The 21,813-nt window shown below is 44.3% G+C and overlaps 5 protein-coding genes across 5 annotated transcripts; 2 read left to right on the top strand and 3 right to left on the bottom strand.

Moving 5' to 3' along the window:
- Positions 1-4,487: 4,487 nt before the first annotated feature.
- Positions 4,488-5,885, top strand: HO173_005520 (uncharacterized protein; the record flags this gene model as incomplete). Its single annotated transcript, XM_037307436.1, has 4 exons — positions 4,488-4,753; positions 4,908-5,068; positions 5,130-5,425; positions 5,523-5,885. 4 exons carry the CDS (start codon positions 4,488-4,490, stop codon positions 5,883-5,885), a joined length of 1,086 nt encoding a protein of 361 aa, XP_037165774.1.
- A 901-nt stretch (positions 5,886-6,786) lies between these two features.
- On the top strand, positions 6,787-7,793 carry HO173_005519 (uncharacterized protein; the record flags this gene model as incomplete). The annotated part of the gene is made up of 3 exons (XM_037307435.1): positions 6,787-6,964; positions 7,023-7,238; positions 7,294-7,793. The coding sequence occupies 3 exons, from the start codon at positions 6,787-6,789 to the stop codon at positions 7,791-7,793; spliced, it is 894 nt and encodes a 297-aa protein (XP_037165773.1).
- A 2,547-nt stretch (positions 7,794-10,340) lies between these two features.
- Positions 10,341-11,393, bottom strand: HO173_005518 (uncharacterized protein; the record flags this gene model as incomplete). The annotated part of the gene is made up of 1 exon (XM_037307434.1): positions 10,341-11,393. One exon carries the CDS (start codon positions 11,391-11,393, stop codon positions 10,341-10,343), a length of 1,053 nt encoding a protein of 350 aa, XP_037165772.1.
- Positions 11,394-12,017: 624 nt separating this feature from the next.
- HO173_005517 (uncharacterized protein) lies at positions 12,018-12,977 on the bottom strand (the record flags this gene model as incomplete). Its single annotated transcript, XM_037307433.1, has 1 exon — positions 12,018-12,977. One exon carries the CDS (start codon positions 12,975-12,977, stop codon positions 12,018-12,020), a length of 960 nt encoding a protein of 319 aa, XP_037165771.1.
- A 4,779-nt stretch (positions 12,978-17,756) lies between these two features.
- Positions 17,757-19,648, bottom strand: HO173_005516 (uncharacterized protein; the record flags this gene model as incomplete). The annotated part of the gene is made up of 2 exons (XM_037307432.1): positions 17,757-18,848; positions 18,905-19,648. 2 exons carry the CDS (start codon positions 19,646-19,648, stop codon positions 17,757-17,759), a joined length of 1,836 nt encoding a protein of 611 aa, XP_037165770.1.
- Positions 19,649-21,813: the final 2,165 nt, after the last annotated feature.

Genomic DNA, 21,813 nt, shown 5'->3' with positions numbered 1-21,813 from the left:
ATTTCTTTTTATTAAAGAATATATTCTCTACTTAAGAATAAAACTCTTAATTCTTTAAGATTAATTCGCTAATTAAAAAGCGAAGAGAAATATTAAATTAGCTAATAAATTTATTAAAGAAATAAATATTATAAGAAATTACTTAAGAAGTTAATTTAAATAATTATAAGCTCTATAGAAGAAATAAGCTAACTATTATTAACTTTCGATATTAAAATTTAGAGTTAAAGATATAATTATATTTAATAGAAAAAATATTAAAATTATATATCTTAGTAAATTACTAGATTATAAAAATTTCGAATTATTTAAAATTACTAAAGCTTTAAATAATTTCGCTTATAAGTTAGAGCTTTCGATTTTTATAAATAATATTTATTTTATCTTTTATTTATAGCTATTATATCTTAATAATAATAACTTATTATTAGAATAGATTAAGTCTTTATTATTATCTATCGATATTAATAAAAAAATAAAATCTATAATATTAAAGAAATAGTTTAATTTAAATTAAATAAATAAAAGAATAATCTTTTAACTAGTAAGAGAAGATATCTAATATATAAAATTAGATATATTAACTCTAAGATCGAGGAAAATTTATTTTAATAACTATTTACGAATATAGTAGAATATTTAAATCTAATAGCAAACTTTTATTATTACTATTTCGAGGTCGTTAGCCTCTATTTATTATTTAAAAGACCTTAAGAATAATTTTTTTTTATTAACGTTATTAATCTATAGTAGCTATATTAACTTATAAAAAGACTTCGATATCGTAATAAAATATTAAGTTAATATATCTAAGAATATTACTTCGTATATATCTAGATATACTTTTTATAAGATCGATATCTACTATATAGTAGTCGTCGCCGAAGCTTTAAATTAAAGAGAGAGGTAATATTACGATTTTAATAATCTTACTTACTTATATTATAACCCAATTAAGCTTAGCGTATTAAGATCTTTTAATCTTTCTATTTTACTATAAAGTCTATACTTATAATAATTCTATATAGATAGTATTCTCTTTATACTATAATATAGAGTTATTATATATATTATTAAGTCTCTAATATTAATTATACTCTTATTTATAGATATAAAAAAATCTCTTACTATAGATTTAATCTCTCTTAATCTTATTATAAAAAAGTTATATATTATTAATCTCTCTACTTCTAATTCGTCTTAAATTATATCTTTTAAACTTTCGTCTATATCTTTATATTTTAATATCTTATTATATCTCTTATTTATTCTATCTTAATTATTATATTAATAATATTATACTATTAAGTCTTAATCTTCTTTATTAATTATTTTTATCGCTTAATAAAAGTATTTTTATAATTACTTTTATAGGCTTTTTTCGCTTTTTCTTTATCTTTATAATAAGAATTTTAAAATAAGAGATTATTAATATACGCGTGATAAGATTATTCGCTATAGATATATTAGAAATAATCTTTAATTAAATTAATTGAATATTCTTCGATTATTATATATTCTTTAATTACTTAAATTCTTTTAACGCTTTTTTAAAGTCTAAATTTAAAAAATTATTATTTAGAGAAATCTTCTAAATATCTTTAATTAATAACTTATCTTACTTAATTAATATATTATCTTTATTATTATCTATTATAATATTCTTCTCTTTATTAATAAGCTTCGAATTTATATAATTAAATTATTTAGATTTATTTAAAAAGAGCGTTATAATATTAGAATTAATATTAAAGAGAGCTTTAAAGTAGTAATATTATATATAATACTTAAAAAGAATTAACTTAATAGTCTTAGTTCTAAGACTATTTATTAAATCGTTATATTTATTTAAATCTATACTCTAATCTATTAATTTCGCTTTATTTCTTTATCTTATATAGATAATATATATAATATATAGTTTATTAAATATCGTAGTTATAATTACTCTAGACTTTATAATTAATATAATAATTTTATAAAGAAAAGTATAAGTAATCTTAGTACGATATCTTTTCTAATATTTAATATTAAGAAATAATCTATTAATATCGCGAATCGATAATTAATTAATAAATATATCTATCTTATTTAAATATTATTTAATATAATTAATAATTTAAATAGTCTAAGAGATTTAAAAGATAATAATTTAAAGATTTTAAATAATTTAATTTATAGTTAATAGACGAGATAATAATAATAATATATAGAATAGCTAGAATATCTAAATATTTTTAAGAGATCTTTTAAATTATAGATTTTATTAGCGTAATTTAATATATATATATCTCTTAATATATCTAGATATTCTCGAAGACTTATATTAGTAATTTAATATAGATAGTAAATTAGCTATTTAACGACTTTAAAATATATAAAGTTTATCGCTAAATTAGAGTCTTAAGATAGCTAATTTAATATATATAGATATAGATTCTCTAGTCTAAAACTCTCTAATAACGACGCTATACTATTTAGTTATCGAAGATAAAATAAACTTATTAAATCTCTTATAATTCGAGTATCGTATTCGATAACCTCCCATATATAACAAATTTATTTTTTCTACTATTATCTCTACTACTACTTTACTCTTATTATATAATCTATTATAAATAACTTATATCTAGTCTAGAGACTATATAGCAACTATTCTATTACAAAATCGCTTTATATACTTTCCTTTATAATATAAGAAGACTTTATATATACTATACTCTCTCTTAATTCTTAGAGAAATATTACTATTATTACTAATCTCTCTATTAAAATCTCTCCTCTTAAGACTAGTTCGATAATTATATATTTTAAAAATAACCTCTACTTATTTTTAACTTAGCGTTATATATATATAGAGTATTATTTAATTATTATATTTTTAGAATATATTTTTAAAATATTTAAAAATAAGTTTTAAGTCTTATTTTTTAGTAAAATAAGGCTAAGTACGCTAAAATAATAAATATTTATAATTAATATATATATAGATATTAGAGTTACTCTAATTCTAATCTTATTAATAGAGATACTAGTAGATTATTTTTTTTTTTTTTTTTTTTTTTTTTTTTTTTAATTTATTTTATTAGTTTTTTTTTTTTTTTTTTTTTTTTTTTTTTTTTTTTTTTTTTTTTTTTTTTTTTTTTTTTTTTTTTTTTTTTATTTTTTTATTTTTTTTTTTTTTATTTAAATTTTTTTTTTTTTTTTTTTTTTTTTTTTTTTTTTTTAATTTTATTAAAAGGTTTTTTTTTTGGAAGTTTTTTTTTTTTTTTTTTTTTTTTTTTTTTATTTTTTTTTTTTTTTTTTTTTTTTTTTTTTTTTTTTTGAGGGGGGTTTTTTTTTTTGAATAAAAAGGGGGGGTTTTTTTTAAAATTTGTGGTTTCCGAACTGACCCTTAATGTCTATGCGACATTGAACACACGTACGACTACCCTTCAAGTCCTGCCAGTTATGATTACCTCGTAAATGCCTTAATAGTATAATAACAGGGGGTGGAGGTAGATTTGTTACATTAGATCCGGGAGGTTATCGGGTATCTTAAGATGAGCCCAGAGACCGAGAGAAGTATTCTCAAGTACGAGTACCGCGGATGCTAAAAATTGCACGACGATGTGGCGAAAGCAAGGTACCGGGCTAAGGTACATACTCGTATTCACTAGGATTTGCAATCTCTAAAACTTAATCCAAATTCAAAAAACTCCTAGAATTCTAATAATTATCTTTTACGCTCTTTTAATTTTTTTCTAGTCTTTGATTTCGATTTTAGAGATTGCAAATCCTAGTGAATACGAGTATTCTAAGTAACCTCACCGCCGCCCACCCCTATCTTCTCACCCGAGGGGCCTAGGCCGGGGCGAATCCAATATGTTGCTCTATTCGAAACCGCCCTCCCGCATTGTTAACAACATCGTTATTATTATTATATTATTGGGTACTACAATCGGCATCGATTGGTGAGTACCACATACTTCCGTGCCAAGAGCTACACAAGAATTTTCGACTGCACGAGTCTGCACAGAATGACGACGAGTTGGATGCCTCCAAGCGCACAGGAAACCAGAGAAGCAGAGAAGCAGAGAACGTTTTGTAATGACAGCAAGTGGAGTTTCCTTATACTTTGGAGAGAAGTGCTAGCCCGAACTTTTGGTCCACCCCTGTGCCGCCGTCACCGCAATGCTGTCATCCTCTCATTTCACAAATACGAAAAGGCGCGTGACTGTATGGTAAATTAGCAAATATGTGCCCTTACTGATTTGGTTGTGTTGGTATTCACTATGTAAAATGTATACCTTCTTGCATTTCTACCATTTCCTTCTCTATTCAATTACATTTGCAGCCAGTCGTTCTTTACAGTATTTTCAGCTTTTTGCGTCTGTCAGGGTGTGCATCACATTCATTTACCCTTATAGTCGTATAGTCGCGGAGCGTAACTACACGTTCTTTACCTTTTACGGTAAATCTTGACATCCTTTTTACCCTTCTACGGTATGTTTATTCAAAGGATTGTCGGCGTCCTCTCGGCGAGCGTCATCTTCTTCCACACTTCCTCTGCCCTCGTGGCACGAAAAGCATCGGCATCAGCCTCATCGTCGTCCCTTGCAATTGCGGCAACCGTCTACGCTGGAAACGCTACCGCGAAAGGCTTTCCAGGTGTTACCAGAGACAACGGAGGCGGCGGAAAGGTTAACGGGCACAATGTCATTGTCTTTGGCGATACTCAGACGCCAATTGACGGGCCGACGAATTCCAGTTGGTACGCACCTTTGTGGAGCAAATGCTTCCTATGACGGACCATCCTGCGACTTGCGAGATATATTCTGCGAACAAGAGGCTCTCAATACCACTTCGGGTTGTCCCATTGCTCGGCTTTTTGCCTTGAAGGAATGCTGACACTGAAGTCTTTCTAGGCAATCCAATACATACACTTACGTTCCCGATACCTCAAACCCTCTGGCAGTCCAAGACTTTGGAAGCAACGGCCACCCGGAACTGATGGTGCCGTGGGGCGAAGGCGAGGGCAATGCCACTGACCCGACGGATCATAGCAACTGGTTCATTTGGCCCGACAGTACGTTTGATAAACACGATGGTCTAAACTGTAAGCCAATGTACACTAATAATGTTACAAGATCCCCTTGCCACGCAATTTAACAATGGATCCGACTTAGAGGCGTACGCTGTCTATGGGGTTGGTTTACGTACACCCCGAACTTGGTATTACAACACGCTATGCAAAATCACGGCCAACGATACTGGCCTTACTGTCACGCGCCCTGTTCAGAAATACATCACTCCGGACTTCCAGTATAAGTGGGGTTGGGCCGTCGCTTCCCATACTGACGGAGAGATCCGACTCTTCGCCGTCCAAGACGAAAACCTGTATATTGCCAAGGTCCCTTGGGACGAGATGGAAGATACTTCAAAGGTAAGCGCATGAGGATGCGATCACGCGTTCTACTTGATAAGAGTTCCTGCGGCTCCTTTAACTCCTCCTCTGCACAATGCTGACATCTACACCCAAGTTAACTTACTGGGATGGCACAAGCTGGTCGAAGAAAGAGGCCTCGGCAGCTTCCATCGCCACCGGCAGCTTCGCTTCTGGCGACGTTTTCTGGTCACCACACCACCAAAACTGGGTCGCCATGTTCATGGGTGAAGCGACAACCGGCTCGACCTTCTATGTTAGCATCTCTACAAGCGGAAACGAGTGGGGGCCTTACACGGAAGCGCAGAAGATCTTTGATCCCCCATGGGACCAGGGGATCTTTAATTACGGGGGACACGCTTATTCGCAATTCTTCGACACCGACGCAAAGGATGTTTTGGTGAGTTGGACAGTCAGCGGTGCTTATACCCAAATGGCCAAGGTGACGTTCGATCCCTGATATCGAGTTGATTCTGTGGGTGGACCAATGAGGTTTGGCTGCTATCTTTTGAATGCTGAAAGAGGAAATCTATTCTGTTTCCGGCTGGCTTTGTCTAGATGAGATATTTGAGTTGATACTTTCTATATCTATATAAATACGCATTTTTCCACAACGCGCGGAGTGGTCGGTTCAATTACGGTCCCATCGCCTAAATCGACAGCTTTCCATGTACTTCAGGGCTTCCATCATCAGCATATGGCATTGAAAGGGGAAAGTAGTCAGGCACAGAGGTAGGTTTATCTTCGGGAGAGAGTTTCTCGCAGCGCCGCTCTTTAGCTAACTCATAATCCCGAACGCCAATGCGAATTTTTTGGAGATCTGTAACCCTCGCAAGTACGAGTCCATGTATTCTGGAAGCCCTTTGGTGGGTCGAAATCATACCCAGACCGGTTTATCTGATTTGCTATGTGACTTGAACGGTGTAGAGTTAGGGCTTATCTACTTCAGGACGCAGTTGGGATGACAAGGAGACTCCCTTGGGCCAAGGGTTTAGTGGAGCGCACATGCACCTTTCGATTGGTGTTGATGGATTTCGATGGCCGACGAATCAGCAAATGAATGCGGAGAGTCGTTCGTCAGGCTGCGTCATTGGATCTACAAGATCGGCGTCAGGCGGCTGCGGGTATGCATTCTTTCCACGGTCCGTCGGCCAACCGGCGACCGCTCGCTCATGCACGTGGGTCTCTCGCTGGCACCTTACCTTTTCGATAAGAGGAAGGTGTGTAAGTATACATACAACGGCCATATCATCGATTCGGAAGGCGCAAGCTAGAATCCCCTTCCTTTCAATAAGTACACAGCAGTAGAACAACATTCATCCTCATTCTCCAAAAGAATTGCCCCCATCTTGTTTAATAATATGCATTTCTTCACCCTATCTTTTGCGCTGCTTCCATTGACCACAAGAGCCACAAATGTCGTTCTCTCAAATGATGATGGCTGGGCCGAGATAAATATCCGGACGTTTTACAACACCCTAACAGCAGCCGGCGACTCCGTTGTCCTGAGTGCTCCTGCTGAAAACGAGTCAGGGACAGGTATGCACTTGCCCTCCGCATCTTCAGGAGAACCGTTGTTTTGATGGAGAATTTTCAGGTTCATCAGACGCGCCAGCAACGCCGCTCACAGAGCCCTGCGAGTATAATTCTTGTCCTACTGGATCTCCGGCCGAGGGCAACAATGCATCCAACACACGCCTCAATTACGTCAACTCTTACCCAGTCACATCGATGCGCTACGGCATCCAGACGTTGTCTCCCAAATTCTTCGGTGGTGCGCCAGATATTGCGGTGGCGGGTTTTAACGTGGGAGGTAAGGAGTCTTATTCTGTTGGGTTGGAGGGTTCATCTGACAACCTCCGTTTAAGCAAACCTTGGTAGCACTGTTCTCATATCTGGAACTGTTGGAGCAGCGACGGAGGCTTCAAAAGAAGGAATCCCCGCCATTGCCTTCAGCGGCACCACAGGGTCGCAGACCGGATACACTGCGCCAGTGCAGACATATATGACCGTATACGCAGACCTATCGACCAATGTCACTCAGAGCCTCGTGGCGTCTGGCAAGCCGTACCTTCCATCCGATATCTGGCTCAACGTTAATTTCCCCGCCGTGAACTGCAGTACTTGTTCATCGCCTGCCGACTTCAAGTTCGTCTTGTCCAGGATCAATAGCGCAACGAGCAGTACCGCAAAGGATGTCAACACATGTGGATCGACCAGGCTTCCGACTGAGACCACGGTTGTTGATACGGCGGGGTGTTATGCCAGTATCAGTGTGGGAAACGCTGTCGCTAAGACAGATGCGAATGCGACTGAGCAGGCAGTCGTGTTGGAGAAATTGCGGAGCATACTCTCCTGTCTGCCTTGAGGAGTATTGGTCGTATAGTATGGATATAAATGGATACGTCATCATACCACTTCATAAAATGGTCAACAGACTCCTATTAAATGCAATTCAGCGTGGACGTGGTGTCATTGAGCTACTCATTCAAGACTTTACAGTCAGCGACTGTAGCGCCTTCAGCCTTCGTCTTTTTATTGGAGCTCAGAAATATCGTCTTAAGTACATTTCGAAATGAAGATGTCGTCTTTGTTCCAACTGTGGCCTGCGAGGAGAAGACGAGTCCTTCCATCCGACTTCTCAAGGACGGTGTGTAAGAGAATCAGCAAGTGTCATGCATAGGGCGAAAATCTCATGGCAGAAAGCAGCTTTCGTAATTTGGAAGGATCGCGGTGCTTTGGCTACAACCCCGTGATATTTTACCAAACAGACTTCTGTGGGGTCAGGAGCCGTCTCAAACTTACTTCTTCAAGCCTATTATCTCTACCTACCGCACTACAGGCTTTGAAGCTCCGACACCTCGGTGGTGTCGACCCTAAAGTTCACACCTTTATATCGTCGTACTCCTTCAAAGGCGCGAGGGTACGAGGCCGAATTCCGGGGTTCTCAGCGTACCCCTTTGGAGCCGACAATCGATCACTTAATACAAAACGGTGGGCAAAATACTACCTGCTTGCATGACTTGTGATCCAGGCTTGTAGCCAGCAATCGAGATGTTATTGCTGTGTAAGTTGCTTCGAATCAACTCTACTACCTGCTCGATAGCAAATACCTGAAGCATATGGCTTTGATTCTGCAGACTAGCCTTGTGAGTTGTTGGGGATGGAGCCACACTTCTCCGCTGCAGGAGACTATCAGGCCTAACCCCTTCTCTTCTAGCTCTTTGTTGCCCATATGCCGCACTCTTTGAAGCTTTGCAGGAACACGGCTCATCTCGACTCACCATCCGTTCTCCACCCTCTTACACTTCCGCTGGTCTCAAAATTGAAGCAGCGGCGCAAGCACTACTCTACTCTCTTCCATGCTTAGATCTACAGAACGGGTTAACGGAAGGCCTCGCTCAGTATAGGATGAAGTATCCAAGTATCGTGCGGGTACTTATTTGGAAACGTTCGCCCTTATCTCAATCATTACCTGTCAGCTTCTATGCCAACATCGCCAGATATTGGAGATATTTCTCTTGTATTCAAGGCGATGCCAGCCATTACATCTGTTATTGCTTCACTCCATCATCTATCAGCAACGATACATCTCCACTATATTCTTTTCAGCATCTCCTTAATAAATTCTACCAGTCTCATTATTGCAATTGAGGGGCCTCTTCCCATTCTGTCTTTATAGAGTGAAGCTTAAACGTCAGGATGGGGAATCATCAAGCCATTGTTACCCCTAAGGCAGCGCCCACAACTCTAGGAGAACAACCACGAACCAGGCTGCCTCCTCAATATCTTGAAGCGCAAGGAAGACTATGAGTACGCTTGTACTGCGCTCACTGTCTCTTTGAATCTCACGTGCGGTATTTCCACTGTCAAATGCAATGGTTCCTACGTCGCCATCTGCAATCTCAAGGAGAAAGAGAAGAAAAAGAAGAAGACGGCGAAGAGAAATCCCAGCGTCGCTCTCAAGTTTTGGAGCACCCCCTGAGAGATCATGAAGAGAGGACCCACTCGTCGGATCCCTTCCTTCTACCACCGAGGGAAGATCTTGAAAATACGAACACAAACGTAAACACAGCGATGACCCTAGCATCTCTGACGACACGCTCCTCGTAGGACTAGCCCGAATAGGAGTCTCCAACGCAAACCGCTGAAGCGCGAGGATGCATATACTTGTCGTTATATGTCCACATCTTCGGTCAGTGCAGAATCATTCGTGGAGTTGGCGGCCATACGAGTGGCGGCAAGGAGAGAAGAGGTGAGTCATTGACCGACTGAATCTGAAAAGAGTTAGGATTTCATGAAGAATTGTGCTGGCTCTATCGTGCAGCCGAGATTGATGCTCCTACCCGAGAAGTGGCAAGTGACCAACTTGAAGAGATGCTATCAAACAAGAAGATGGCTCTGCTTGTGGGACACGTGAGGAGATGCTGAAGGCGACCTTTTTGAGGAGCAGCAACAGTCAAGCTGCGTACTTTATCGCTGGCTACGTTTGGTTTCATTCTGATTCTGAAGTCTCGTACCTCTCAGTCTCATCCTATTTTGTGGTTTCGCTATCCCAGACATACAATACACATATTCCGTGATGCGGTTATCTTACGATGCCAAGCTGGTCAATCGGTCTCACGTTGTGACGTACAGTACTCAATATGATCTCGTTAGATTAGAAAGGTGTGATTGAAAGGCGGAAACCACGCTCTTGGGAAACGTGAGCTTTGAGAAGAAAGTGTTCTTCTTTGGTATGACATAGGACCCAAGAGACAGAATCAAGGCGCCCCATTTATATGACGACTCCTAATGTGTAAAATCTCAGCCTTGTAGGAAGGCATAGCGACTACATGCGAGGGTTTTGATTCGTATCTCTCGGATATCCAATCGGAGAATTTGCTCGTATAGCAGCTCGCGTTCCATGACTCCCCTATTCCAGCTTCAATCCTTTCGTTGATGCCATCTCATTGACAGGCCAATAAAGCACATCCCCAGACCCCATCTTCCCCAAACTCGCATCTATAATCTGAAAGCTCACCGAGTTGAAATGACTCGTCTGACGTAGAAAGTCTCTTAACCCATACATCACAATACACAGCAAAGCCCAAGAGAACTGTTTGCCAATATAAGGAATGATTAGGATTTCCGTCTTAAATTGATGAGGCCGTTTCCCAGAAGTGGCGGTGAAAGAAAAAGGTGGGTTGGCGGGCATTGGAGAGTCGATGTCGGTGTGGTCTAAGATTACCTCTGTATAGGCTGACTCGATGGTGGTGAGCATGGTATCTTGCGGAATGGGAAGGCCGAGGGCGGTGATATTGAGGTCGAGGTTCGTTCTGGGGATGTGGAATGTGATGGGTAGGGCGACAGTACCGAGTGACGAGATGTTTGCGTGCGGTAATTGAAGAAGGGTTGTGGTGACCAAAGTGCGCTTCGCCACGGCTCTCGCTCCAGGCGCAAACTCCACCACACCATGCGCCACCTCAATTCCAGCCCTTAATTGTACGTAAAATTCAAGCTGCTGGTAGTGCGTATGCGGATGACCAGGCCCCCGCCCACGCATGTACCCCTCGAGGATCACCAGCACTTGGCTTAGCTGCAGCCACGACAGACCAAAGCCGTAGGCGTAAACGGAAATGCAGACGCTGTTTCCGGTCTCAGGGAATGAAATATTTGTTTTGAAAAAGCTGTCAGAGATTGGCTCATTGGCGTAGCGAGGAAGGTAAGCTTGGACACTGGCCCTGGCGACGGAGAGGGTATGGCGTAATTCGGCAGCTGGGATGGGATCTCCCGGGTTGCCGAAGAAGACGGATGTGTTGTTGCTGGGGTTAGTAAGGGAAATGCTGGCATGGTTGGCTATCGTCAATTTCGTCGTTTCCGTGAGTGTGATGGGTTCGCTTTGGGATGGTAGCGGTAGCGAAGCAGCTTGCGCCAGAGGGAAGACGTAAAATTGTAAGAACAACAGGAGTAGCCAGATGCCAAACATGGTGGAGTAGAAGGAGGATCAAATGGAAGGGGCTCGGCAGGAATGAAGGTCTTTTTGTGATTATGAGGGCATTTTGTCGAAACTGTCGCGTGCAGCGGCTTCTTCTTTCGCGACTTGCGCTGCAAGCAACCCAACCAGAGTCTTGAATCGGGTTATGTATCGGATGGCGAGATCCCGTTACCAAACCTAAGGTTCATAAATCTTTTGAACCACGCTTAGATTTGGCCGTGAGCTAGTGCTAGACGGAGCCCAGTTGCTCTTCGCACTCGTTGTCACCATTGTTGAGGTACTTTAGACATACATTCTAGAAGTACCCGAGTCCTTGCTCCCCCTACCTTTAGTAGATAACATAGCTATACTCAAACTCATTCCCATCCTTGCATCTATTCCAGGAGTTGTATAGAAGGACGATGCCCTCTTGCGTCAAGCTCGTAGAGGCATCTGACGGTGCAAGAGACTCTTTGGCGACTGTTGCCTTGCAAATGATCTTCTCAATGTACTATCTTCAACAGGGAAACAAAAATGAAGCAAGATGAAATTCTTCATAGAAATAATTCAAGGTCAGGCCAGAAGCAAATGCCCAGTACAACCCATCGCTAGCGTCATGGCAGCATTAAGCGAGACTCATTGATCCTTTCTTCTATCAACTGCAACGTCGAAAAAGCGAACAAACCGCCCCGGACATTTGACGCGACAGGCCTCTCTGTCATCAGCGTACACGTATCCCATCGTGCTCATCCCCTCGCACTGCAGCCCAAGCACACGGTAATCACCTCCCATCCCTTTCCTCACCGCGATCACAGCACTGACAATAAGCAAATTTTCTCCCTTTTCCCCCTTGTCCAGACCAATACTGTTGTTTAGACCCTGTTCATCCAGCTGCTGGACAGATCTTAAGCCGTTCCACAAGACCTTATCGAGCCTGATCCGATCTGTATGACACAACGGTAAGCCAACGGATGTCGGCCATGGCCAGCCGCAAAATGTGAGGTTAAAGCGGCCACGATCACAGTGTAATTGCAGCCCTTTTTTTGCATCGTAGAAGAACCCCTGGATGCGCAGTCCAATGAGTATACTCGGGTGAAGACCTTTACCGTCGTAGAGGCTCTGATGCGTTAGCGTGCGATGGTAGAAGCTAGCGGTGTGATCTTCCTCTTCTTCGTCGTCGGACTCGCTGTAGCCTGAGTCGGAACCATCCCAGTCGTAATCTCTGAGCCGTTTGACCAAGTCCTCTTGATCGCCATGGACGGAAAGTGCACGCTCGTGCAGGTGGTAGACAAGTTGGGCAATACTGATGCTCTCGTAATAGGAGGTATGGTTCTGTCGTGGATAGCATAAGCTTGGGCCCTGTCCTGGATCCGGGTCTGACGATGGCTTCACGACGGCAGGGTGCTGCCAAAGAGCCCTTAGAGCTGCCAATCTCTCATTGTTATTGTCGTCCTGGAACAGACGCATGGTCAAGTCGGCTTTCTTGCCTGTAGTTGGAAGGACGCGTAGGGCAAGAAGACCTCGGAGGATGTCGACTTTGAGCTTGTCGTATTTGGTTCGGATCGGCTTGGTGACTGGCTGATGGCGGAACGGCATCTTGTGAAGTTGATTTCAATGATGGGAATTGTGGGTATGGTGGAGAGAGTGGAGTGTTGGGAGGAAGAGATGGATGACAGAATTGGGTAGAGATCGTTGAACACTTTGTTTACAGTTGCTCAATGTCCTTCGTCAAAACTGAACAGGAAGGAGCCAGGATGACACAAGCGCTGCTTGACCCAGAATCCGGCACCCAACACAGTTAGTAACCTGCCGCACTGAGTGTCACTCAAAGGAACATGCACCGTGGCCTACACTAGGCGTATCGTGGTCACTGGGCGCTGATTCATGCGTTCCAACCTCAAGAAAGACTCCACCCTTCAATACCTGTTCTAGTAAGTGCAAAGAACACATCATTCATCACTCGATAGGCTGAAAGTGAAGCGATGATCATGCGAACGCTCTAAGCAACACTCATGAGATACTTAGATCTTGCCCAGAGTCATTAGTACTGTGCATCTCCAATTGAGGCATCAAGCAATCTGCGGAGGTTTTGATCTCCTGCCGTCTTTCTTGCCATCTTCCTTGCCCTCCTTCAAGCCGCTGCAAAGTTCCTTGACAAGTAGTGCTGGTATACAATATCCATGTACCGCTAAAGAAGAGCGACTTGATTGAATCAGGTCAGACTTGAGCAGTGTCTGAACAGTGAACCACCTACATTCTGCGGCGTCTGGAAAGTAAAGTAGGGACGAAGAAGCTACTCAATTCTCCGGCCTGCTCCGACTTTTCAATTACTAATCTAACCACGGCATCCCTTGACCAATCAGCGTCAGGCTTGGCAATCAACCACCTTTTTTTCTTCTCTCATCCCCCCATTCTTTAGCAAGCCTCTTCTTCCGGTAGGCGAAGCAATACAGTATTGTCCACGGAAGCTATATTAAAAGTCGCCTACTAGCTTTACGGTCCCGACTGATATGCTTGGATCGCTACCTTGATGCGACTGGAGTGAGATCAAGATCTGGTACTACAGGTAGTAGCTTGAGTAGAAATCAACGTATTACTTACTGGGCTTTGGGCTTTCATTCCGTCATCTGGCCAGGCCGAGACAAACCAATCATTGCGACTGTAACCAAGAGCCAGACTGAGAAGGTTCAAAAATCTACATGAACGTTTTGTGCTCACATTCTCTTCCCATGAATGACTACTGGCATTCGACTTGACTGCCGCACACCTAAAGAAAAGAAAGTGTGGTGGACTCCACAATTGAACTTACATTTAGTTGAGCAAGTCGTCTGTCAGGGTTTTATGATCCTATACTACCTATGGAGCTGTCAATAGCAAATCATCTTGTAATGCTGTCTCGAAAGGCCAAGCTGTCGAATTCTACTACAAATTCAATGCACCCTCCAACCAAGGCCGCATTGCCAGTCCAGCCAGTGAGTGTTCGTGACCGCGCGACTGGAGCTGCATCACGCTCACTTGGCCATCCGAGAGCGTAGTCCTCCTCGGGTTTGACGAGGTCTATGCATCTGACCATACTCTTGTTAAGCATTAAATTCCTATATATTGGAAAGCTGCCGATCCTTGTCATCCTATCGGCGGATTCAATGGCGCCGTCCACTGCCTCAAGACTTAGGTCCTTCATATCTCCCCTCTTTCCTTCTGTCCTATACCGACGAGAAGAAGTACTCTTCCATCTAAGACACATAGTTCTTCTCTACCACACTAGACAGTGTTACCCATCATCTCTCCAGTCAAGACCCCAACTCAATAAAGCTACTGATAACGTTCCTCTAACCTCACCGTACACGATGGGGGACAGTTCGGCAAATCATTGCAGCCACGATCACGACTTTCATCTCTTGCATGTCACTTCCTACCCTGACGCACCCCCATCTGCCATCTGGGACAGTTCAGGTATCACAACCCCCCTCAGACCGCCTCTTCTCCTCCAACACCTGAACGGTTACCGAGTCTGCAAACTTTTCAGTCAACATTCCCTATATCCAGACCCCCATAATCCGCAAGTGGAAATGCTGCTGCTGTACCGCGCCCTACAAGACCACTCTAAACCCCAGATGCTCCTGTGGGCACAATCGCTGCTCCTCGTATGCGGTTGCTGAGTAGGTTCGACAATGTCAGGAAGGCCCTGATAACGACAGCGTGGTAGTGGGTATTCCTGGTCTCAGCATCACAGAGCATGTACCAGATCACGAGGTAGCCTTGCCTATAACTGTCCCAAACACCACCTCTAGTGTACGAGATCCACCTGTACGTGGTGCCGGCTACGAACCCTCTGACAAAGATTCCTATGCCTTCGGGAGTCTGCTCTGCACCTGTTTAGCAGCTACTACGCGTTGATTGGGTCCCAACTCGTCAGCTACAGTGGGCGTAAACTTACGGTTTGGCACGTCAGAGGAGCCAAGAGATCTCAAGGGAGCGTACATTTACATATGGGTGTACGATCGGATTCTTCGATTACGATAACGGTCAACTACGTACGAGCGAAAATCGGACAACGAGACGCGTTAGATCGAGGGTTAACGCGTCCCCCTCGAAGAATTCGGTATTATCGACATGACGGCGAGCCCCACCCCTCTCGGTCGGATGATATCTCCCTCCCTCGCTGATCGGTAACTCTTTTCTAAATATTATAAGTACCCAACTCCGGCCACAGACGAGTTATGCTCGTTTACGAGAATTATATAGAGGTTTTCTATAGGAAAGAGATTAGACAAGAGAGCTGAATCTAATGTGCTTAAAAAATACCCCCTTGATAGCGGAGTCAGTGAGCAATAAGTGATGGCCGTACACCTCCCAGCCAGCTATCGACGTGTGAATAGGCCTAATTAGGTCTCGTATCTCTACGGGAATCGAAGGAGAGCTCAATTTGGGTATTCCCGGCTTCGATTTGACAAATGTTACTATTCTCTCTCTTACGTGACGATATATAATGGAGTACTAGGTGTCTGAGGGTATATAGAACAGATAGATTAGAGCTCGGCCTGGAGAAATGAGGAAAAAGCTTTGGGGTACATTGTAGAGTGTAATGGTGTCTGGTTGTAATGGAGGCTTTGGAATTCTTAATATAATGTATATAGCCGTGGTTCTACGGGACCACGATTATCTGCCGTATCTCAAATGGGGTACGGATGCCGGATATGGTCGTAAGGTCGAGTGGGTAAAAACGGTTGCACTCTGGGCTACGCCTTTCAATGGGAAGGGGTACGAACAGAGGCACGGCCCTCCGATGTAGGAATTACACACACACACACACACACCTCTAGTGAGTCTCTCTCCTTCATAGCAAGGCCAGGCTCGTGTGAGACGGAAATGGGCAATCCATCATCTCCCACGTCCGCCCTCTACTTCAACTCAATTCGACTCAATTCAACCCCCAGCTTGTCTCCCTTCTCTCATCGCAGGCACTTCTCCTCTTACCTCTCAAGAGCCTGCAACCCACCCCAACGGCAACAGCAAACGCTGGGTCTGCCGCACCTGCTCTGCTCGCAGGCCAACGTACGACGATGAGACCGTTCCCGCATGCCAGAATTACCAGCATTTCCCTGGCGGGGCGTGCAGCGTGTTTGGGGAGGACCCTGGGTGGGTTGCGTTGAGATATGTAGGACAGAGTGACTGAGATGGGGAACATTTCATTGCTTGTATCGTACGTAGGCTGCGGAAGTTGATAGGATGATGGTGGCAATGTCGATGCGGTCACTTCGTGCTGTGATGCCATGCCACGTATGTACCCAAGAACGTGGACCCAATGTGCCATTACTAGCAGTGTCGCTCCGAAAGGAGCGAGGGTTTGCGCATTGCGATGATCCGTTGTTCGTTGAAGCGGTACAGTAATCAGCCTGGTGTGTACTGGAAGAGGGTCCACGAAGTGTGCAGTGTGCTTCCTCTGCAGCTTCTCTGCGACCATCCAGGGTTACTGTGTCAGTTCCTTCTATGGAGTCACCATACAAGCTCAAAGAAACAATTTGCCACCTCTTAGGATACCTAAAAGTGCTCATGAGCATGAGTCTTGCGCTGCCAGAGAACGCGGCGATCACCTTGGACACTGTACTCTTCCAGTACAGATTCCCATATTCCCCCAAGCTCAGCCGAAGACTCTTGTCATCCAAAGTCCTATAACAACTCCGCAGGAGGATACGTGTCTAGCAGACATCGATCATCCCATCTGATTATTCTCTGTCACTATCTTCACAACAATCAGCACATCTCTCCCATCACAGCTGCCATATATATCTTGGAGACCAAAATACCTCGCAGCATTGAGTCCCAGACACGGCAACTGTTCGTGGTCTGAAAGTCGCCACGGGGAGGACAGCCCGCAGGGATGCAAGAGGGCGATGATACAGCATCCATTTCATCCAGCACAGGTTCATTCGTTTGCATACACGAAGTCCATATTCGCTCTCAAGCAGAGCGTTCGATTCGAGAAGACAGCCATCGAGCACGGTTCATCATGGCTGGGGTGATGCTTACAGCTAGCTGGTCCGCGCACTTCGAACTCTGCTGTTTCTCTTGACAGACTGCTCCCATGCGTTGCAGCTGTAAGTAATGTCTGAGGTCCAGGCGTGGGGTGTACCAGAGGCGGCGGGATAGTCCCAGGTCCAATATCTAATCAAGCATGCGTGGTTTCACGATGTCTGATTGTTCAGGTCAACAAGTGATGCATTGATTCTCACTATGGACTGCGACAGACTGCTATATTTCCAATCCATAGTGATATGCGCAAAGGCCGTGAACTTCTCGCATCACAAGTATTCACACCCAAAGGCTCCACTCTCCGTCACCAGCTCGCACCCCTTCCGTTCATCATCAAACGCCTTAAAGGGCCTCCTGTTCATTCTTCATCTTTGCAAGTCTTTTGTGCACATAGCTGCTGTCCCTGTTCCCCATACCCGGTGCCGCAGGCTTCGAATGGGCATAACTAGGCTGCCTGCTTCCCATCCTGCTGTTCGCTGCACTGTGTCCCCTCGACCCAGGCTGGGATCCGTAACCAGGACCAGGGATCACCGAGACCCTCCTGCCACCATTCTCTTCTCTCCCTTGTTGAAGCTGCTGCGCGAATGGCGAGCGTGATCTCAGGGTGGGACCGTACCAGTAGATAGCGTAGACGGCGAGGACGAGCACGAAGGAGATGGCGAAGAGGATTGTAGAGGCGATTTGTAGATGTTGCTTTCCACCGATGTTCGTAAAGAAGGGCGTCGCGGGGATCGTGAGTACACCAGCAAGGAAATCACGAGACCAGCCATTTCCACCAGTAGCGGATGCGGAGTAAGGACCGTAAGCGCAAATCATGTAATCAATGGTTGCCATGTAAATGCTGTAGTTTGCGATACCCACGACGGCGGCGAAGATGCTAGATGCAATCCATGGTATAGGTGGACCTCCGGAGCACCATGCGAATCCGATGAGGCCGATTGGGAGGCAGGGTGCTGTGAAGAGGAGCCACCAAAGTCGGGACTCGTACTGAGATTTTTCATCATCAGGGTGTTGTTCGCGGTCTTTCTTGTTTCGCCGGATGGCTGGGATGAACATAAGGTAAGCGAGCAGGTAGCCGACTAAGATTGGGATGAAGGAGAGACCCTGGGCGATGGTACCCCAATTATATTGGGTGTAGACGAGGGAGAAGGATTGGATGAACATGAAGATGAGGGCATCGCTGAATCCGGAGAGGAGGGAGAGGGTGAGGACGATGGGTTCGGTGAGAAACATTTTGAAGGGACGGATCCAGGTGATGATGACCTCTTTGAAAGAGAATCGCTCCTTGAAGGGCGTAATTTCATTGGGCCCGTAGAGGTTGGGGTTTGTGCCGTCCTTGCGTCGCTTCTTGGCGATCCTGTCCATCATGATGGTAACTCTGGTCTCGGGGACGAAGATCAGGTGAGCGAGTTGAACGGCGCCGCCGAAGATCAGCTACATCCAGGTTAGTAAGGCTCAGTGACAAGGCGGAGGAAGATGGATTAGCATACTTGGATCCAAATACTCCAGCGCCAGTCGAGGAATTTCTCGGAGAATCCACCCACGACGGGGCCGAGGACTGAACCACCAACAGATGAGAAGACGACAAAGGCGACAGCATACTGCTGGTTGTCCGATTCCCACATATCTGCAATCATTCCTAAGGTGACGGAACCTCCGGCGGAAGAAAGACCGCCAAGAGCTCGACCGACCATGACGGAGGTAAAGTTGGGTGCCAGAGCGACAGGTAGCTGCCAAATATTGACCAAGAGCAAACTGAGTTGTAAAATCGGCTTGCGTCCGAACTCTTCGGACCACGGTGCCCAGAGCTCACAACCGAAAGCGTATAGAACGAGGAAAATCATGGCACCGCATCGAGCGCCCTGTACGCTGACGTCGAACTCTTTCGAGATACCCTTGATGGCATTGGAGTATAGACTGGTGTTGAAGTTCATAGATACTTGGACGGCAAAAATGATGGATAGGATGGTCCACTTCTTCCATGATGGAAAGCTGAAGCCGAGCTCGTCGTAACAATCCTCCTCGGTGATTTCGATTCTGCCATCGTCCAGTACTCGACCCTGCGTTGAAGGGATTGGCGCTTGCTTTTCGTTGATGTTGCTCCGCGCGACATGTTCATCGCCATAGGCTTCAGCCTTGGCGTTGGATGAGTCTGAGGAAGTATCGCCGGCACGGTCAGTGGCCGTGTGGGCCAGCTGGCTGTCATTGGTGGGGAAGTGAGCGACTTGAGGCATGGTGAAATGCGCCGGCTACTGCCGTGTTGAGGTATGTGATAAGATTGCCAGGGTATAAGGATGCGTTTGATGGCGTAGATGCTGGCAAACGGTTGGAAGGGTTGTGGGATTGTCTGCAGCTTTCAAAAGGCGGGGGTCACCGAGCTCAATAAATGACCGACCGTAAGATCACTAGAGCAAGGACGACTACTCACCCACACCGCAGTGACCGCAGTGATGGCTAAGTACCTTGATCTTTGAAGAGCAAAGGAGGGAGACAAAGATAAAGAAATGGAAAGGCGGGGAAGGGTGTGATTTATTATAACTGACACGCCTGCGTGTTGGTGTCAGCCTGAGCGGGAAGGATTGGAGAGAATTGCGAGGATTGTCGAAGGTAAATGGCCATTTCCCTAATTGTCTTGGCACTACTAATTGTGTGTGGCACGTGCTTTTTATTGGTCACAATGTCACTACGTCACCCAAGGCGACTTTCTGGCAGCCTCTGATTGTGCCTCAGAACGGTATTCGGCAAGCGTTTTCATAGGCGGATGATGATACTAGGTATTATTGCACTCCTGTATCGATTCACCCACTCAAACTGCGGGCTGAATTACCGCATTAGCCATTGGGGGCCTAATCATACCCCAACAAGGCCAACATGACGGTAAGTTTACGGCCAGCTCTTCAAGCAAGTTTCGTATTCTATCCCCAATACTGACCATGATACTCACCATGTGCGGCACGGACTTTGTAGGGGCGAACTTGGGCGGTTTTCACAGATCCTGCAGCTTTATGTGTGAAACTGAAAGCTCTACCTTAGCCTCGACTTGCAACACGAAATGACGTCTCCAACAAGCCTTTCGAGCTGCCTTTCCTCTGCTACACTTGTTGGTCAAGGGGGTTGGCACGGTTGGCTGGGACACGGATAGGTAGCTGAAACAGCTGGGGCTCTCATGGGATTAATTTTGAAATAATGCGGAGGCGGACCAGGCTGATCCATACCATTGGTTTGACTATACAATTTATACTCCTCGAAATCTGGGGTTATGTACATTACTGTAGACGATCGGCGTCGCTGATAAGATTACTTTAAATATACTTTACTCAGAGTCCGAGGGTCCCAGACCCTGCTGGCGGGCATTGCGAAAAGACGTTGGTGGTTGGTGGTCGAATCCCGAGTTGATGGAGACGACAAATTGGTTGGAAAGTTGGGGCCAGCTTTGCTTGACAAATCGTGCGGTACACCGATAATTCGAGGCTCGACTCGCTCATGAAGTCCCAACACGACATCAACTAACAGTGCCGCTCTCTAAAAAGCCTCTTCAGGCACTTTACAAGTCTCCGAAGTCGCCAGGTCTTGTCGCTCGAACACCCAATCATCTGGGAGAGTCGTATTATTATTGCCTCGTGAGTACAACAGATCGAACGCGTTGTCATTTGTGGGGGTTTCTAAGCGAAGCTTTCCTTATAACAGCTCGTGTTGCGAGACTTTAGTCGAGGGGACTCAGTTGATCAGCGCCAGCTCTTCCCGCGACGCAAAGGGGTCTAGCTCTACTCCATTGATCAAAAGCCTCCCAAAGGCCATGCTCTCCAATGTCCCAAGCATCAACAGGCCTCGGCATAGGCGTGATACCAATGCGGTATCGTCAGTGTATTGCATAGCATCGCGTCGCATCGCCTCACCATGTTGGCGCTGTCAATGAACGAAGATTGAGACTTGTTACAAAGGGGGGTATGAAAGGGGAGATGGAGTTACAAGCAAATTTGTGTCAAAGAGCAGTCAGCGTTTTCGTCTTTGTCAAAGATTTATCGTCATCTCAAGATGCGGAAGCGGTCATCTATTGCCGCAGCAACTTTCTAGTGTAATTGCTGGCTTCATCCTTACTGGAGGGTCTTTCACAACGCAATTTGCGTATTGAGGTTCCTGATACTGTTCAGTATCAGTGGCCGACAATACACAAGTATTGCTACATTATCAAGTACAAGTTTCCCACCTTTCCAACCAACACCTCTCCACTCACTGCCTCACAAAATGATCCGCGCTCCACCCAAAAGCCCGCACAAAACGCCGTACCGCCTTGCCATCCAAAAAGGGGTAATGCTGCAAGGACGTGGTTCTTGAAAGACGATACTACGCCTAAATCCGTCGTCTCTGGGAGCAAGCACCCATGCTAAGCCATGCAATT

This window comes from Letharia columbiana (genome assembly GCF_014066305.1).
Source record: "Letharia columbiana isolate WasteWater2 chromosome Unknown Sc0000015_s0, whole genome shotgun sequence".
Lineage (NCBI taxonomy): Eukaryota > Fungi > Ascomycota > Lecanoromycetes > Lecanorales > Parmeliaceae > Letharia > Letharia columbiana.
Note: the sequence above shows the minus strand (reverse complement) of the source record. Positions and strands in the feature narration are given on the sequence as shown.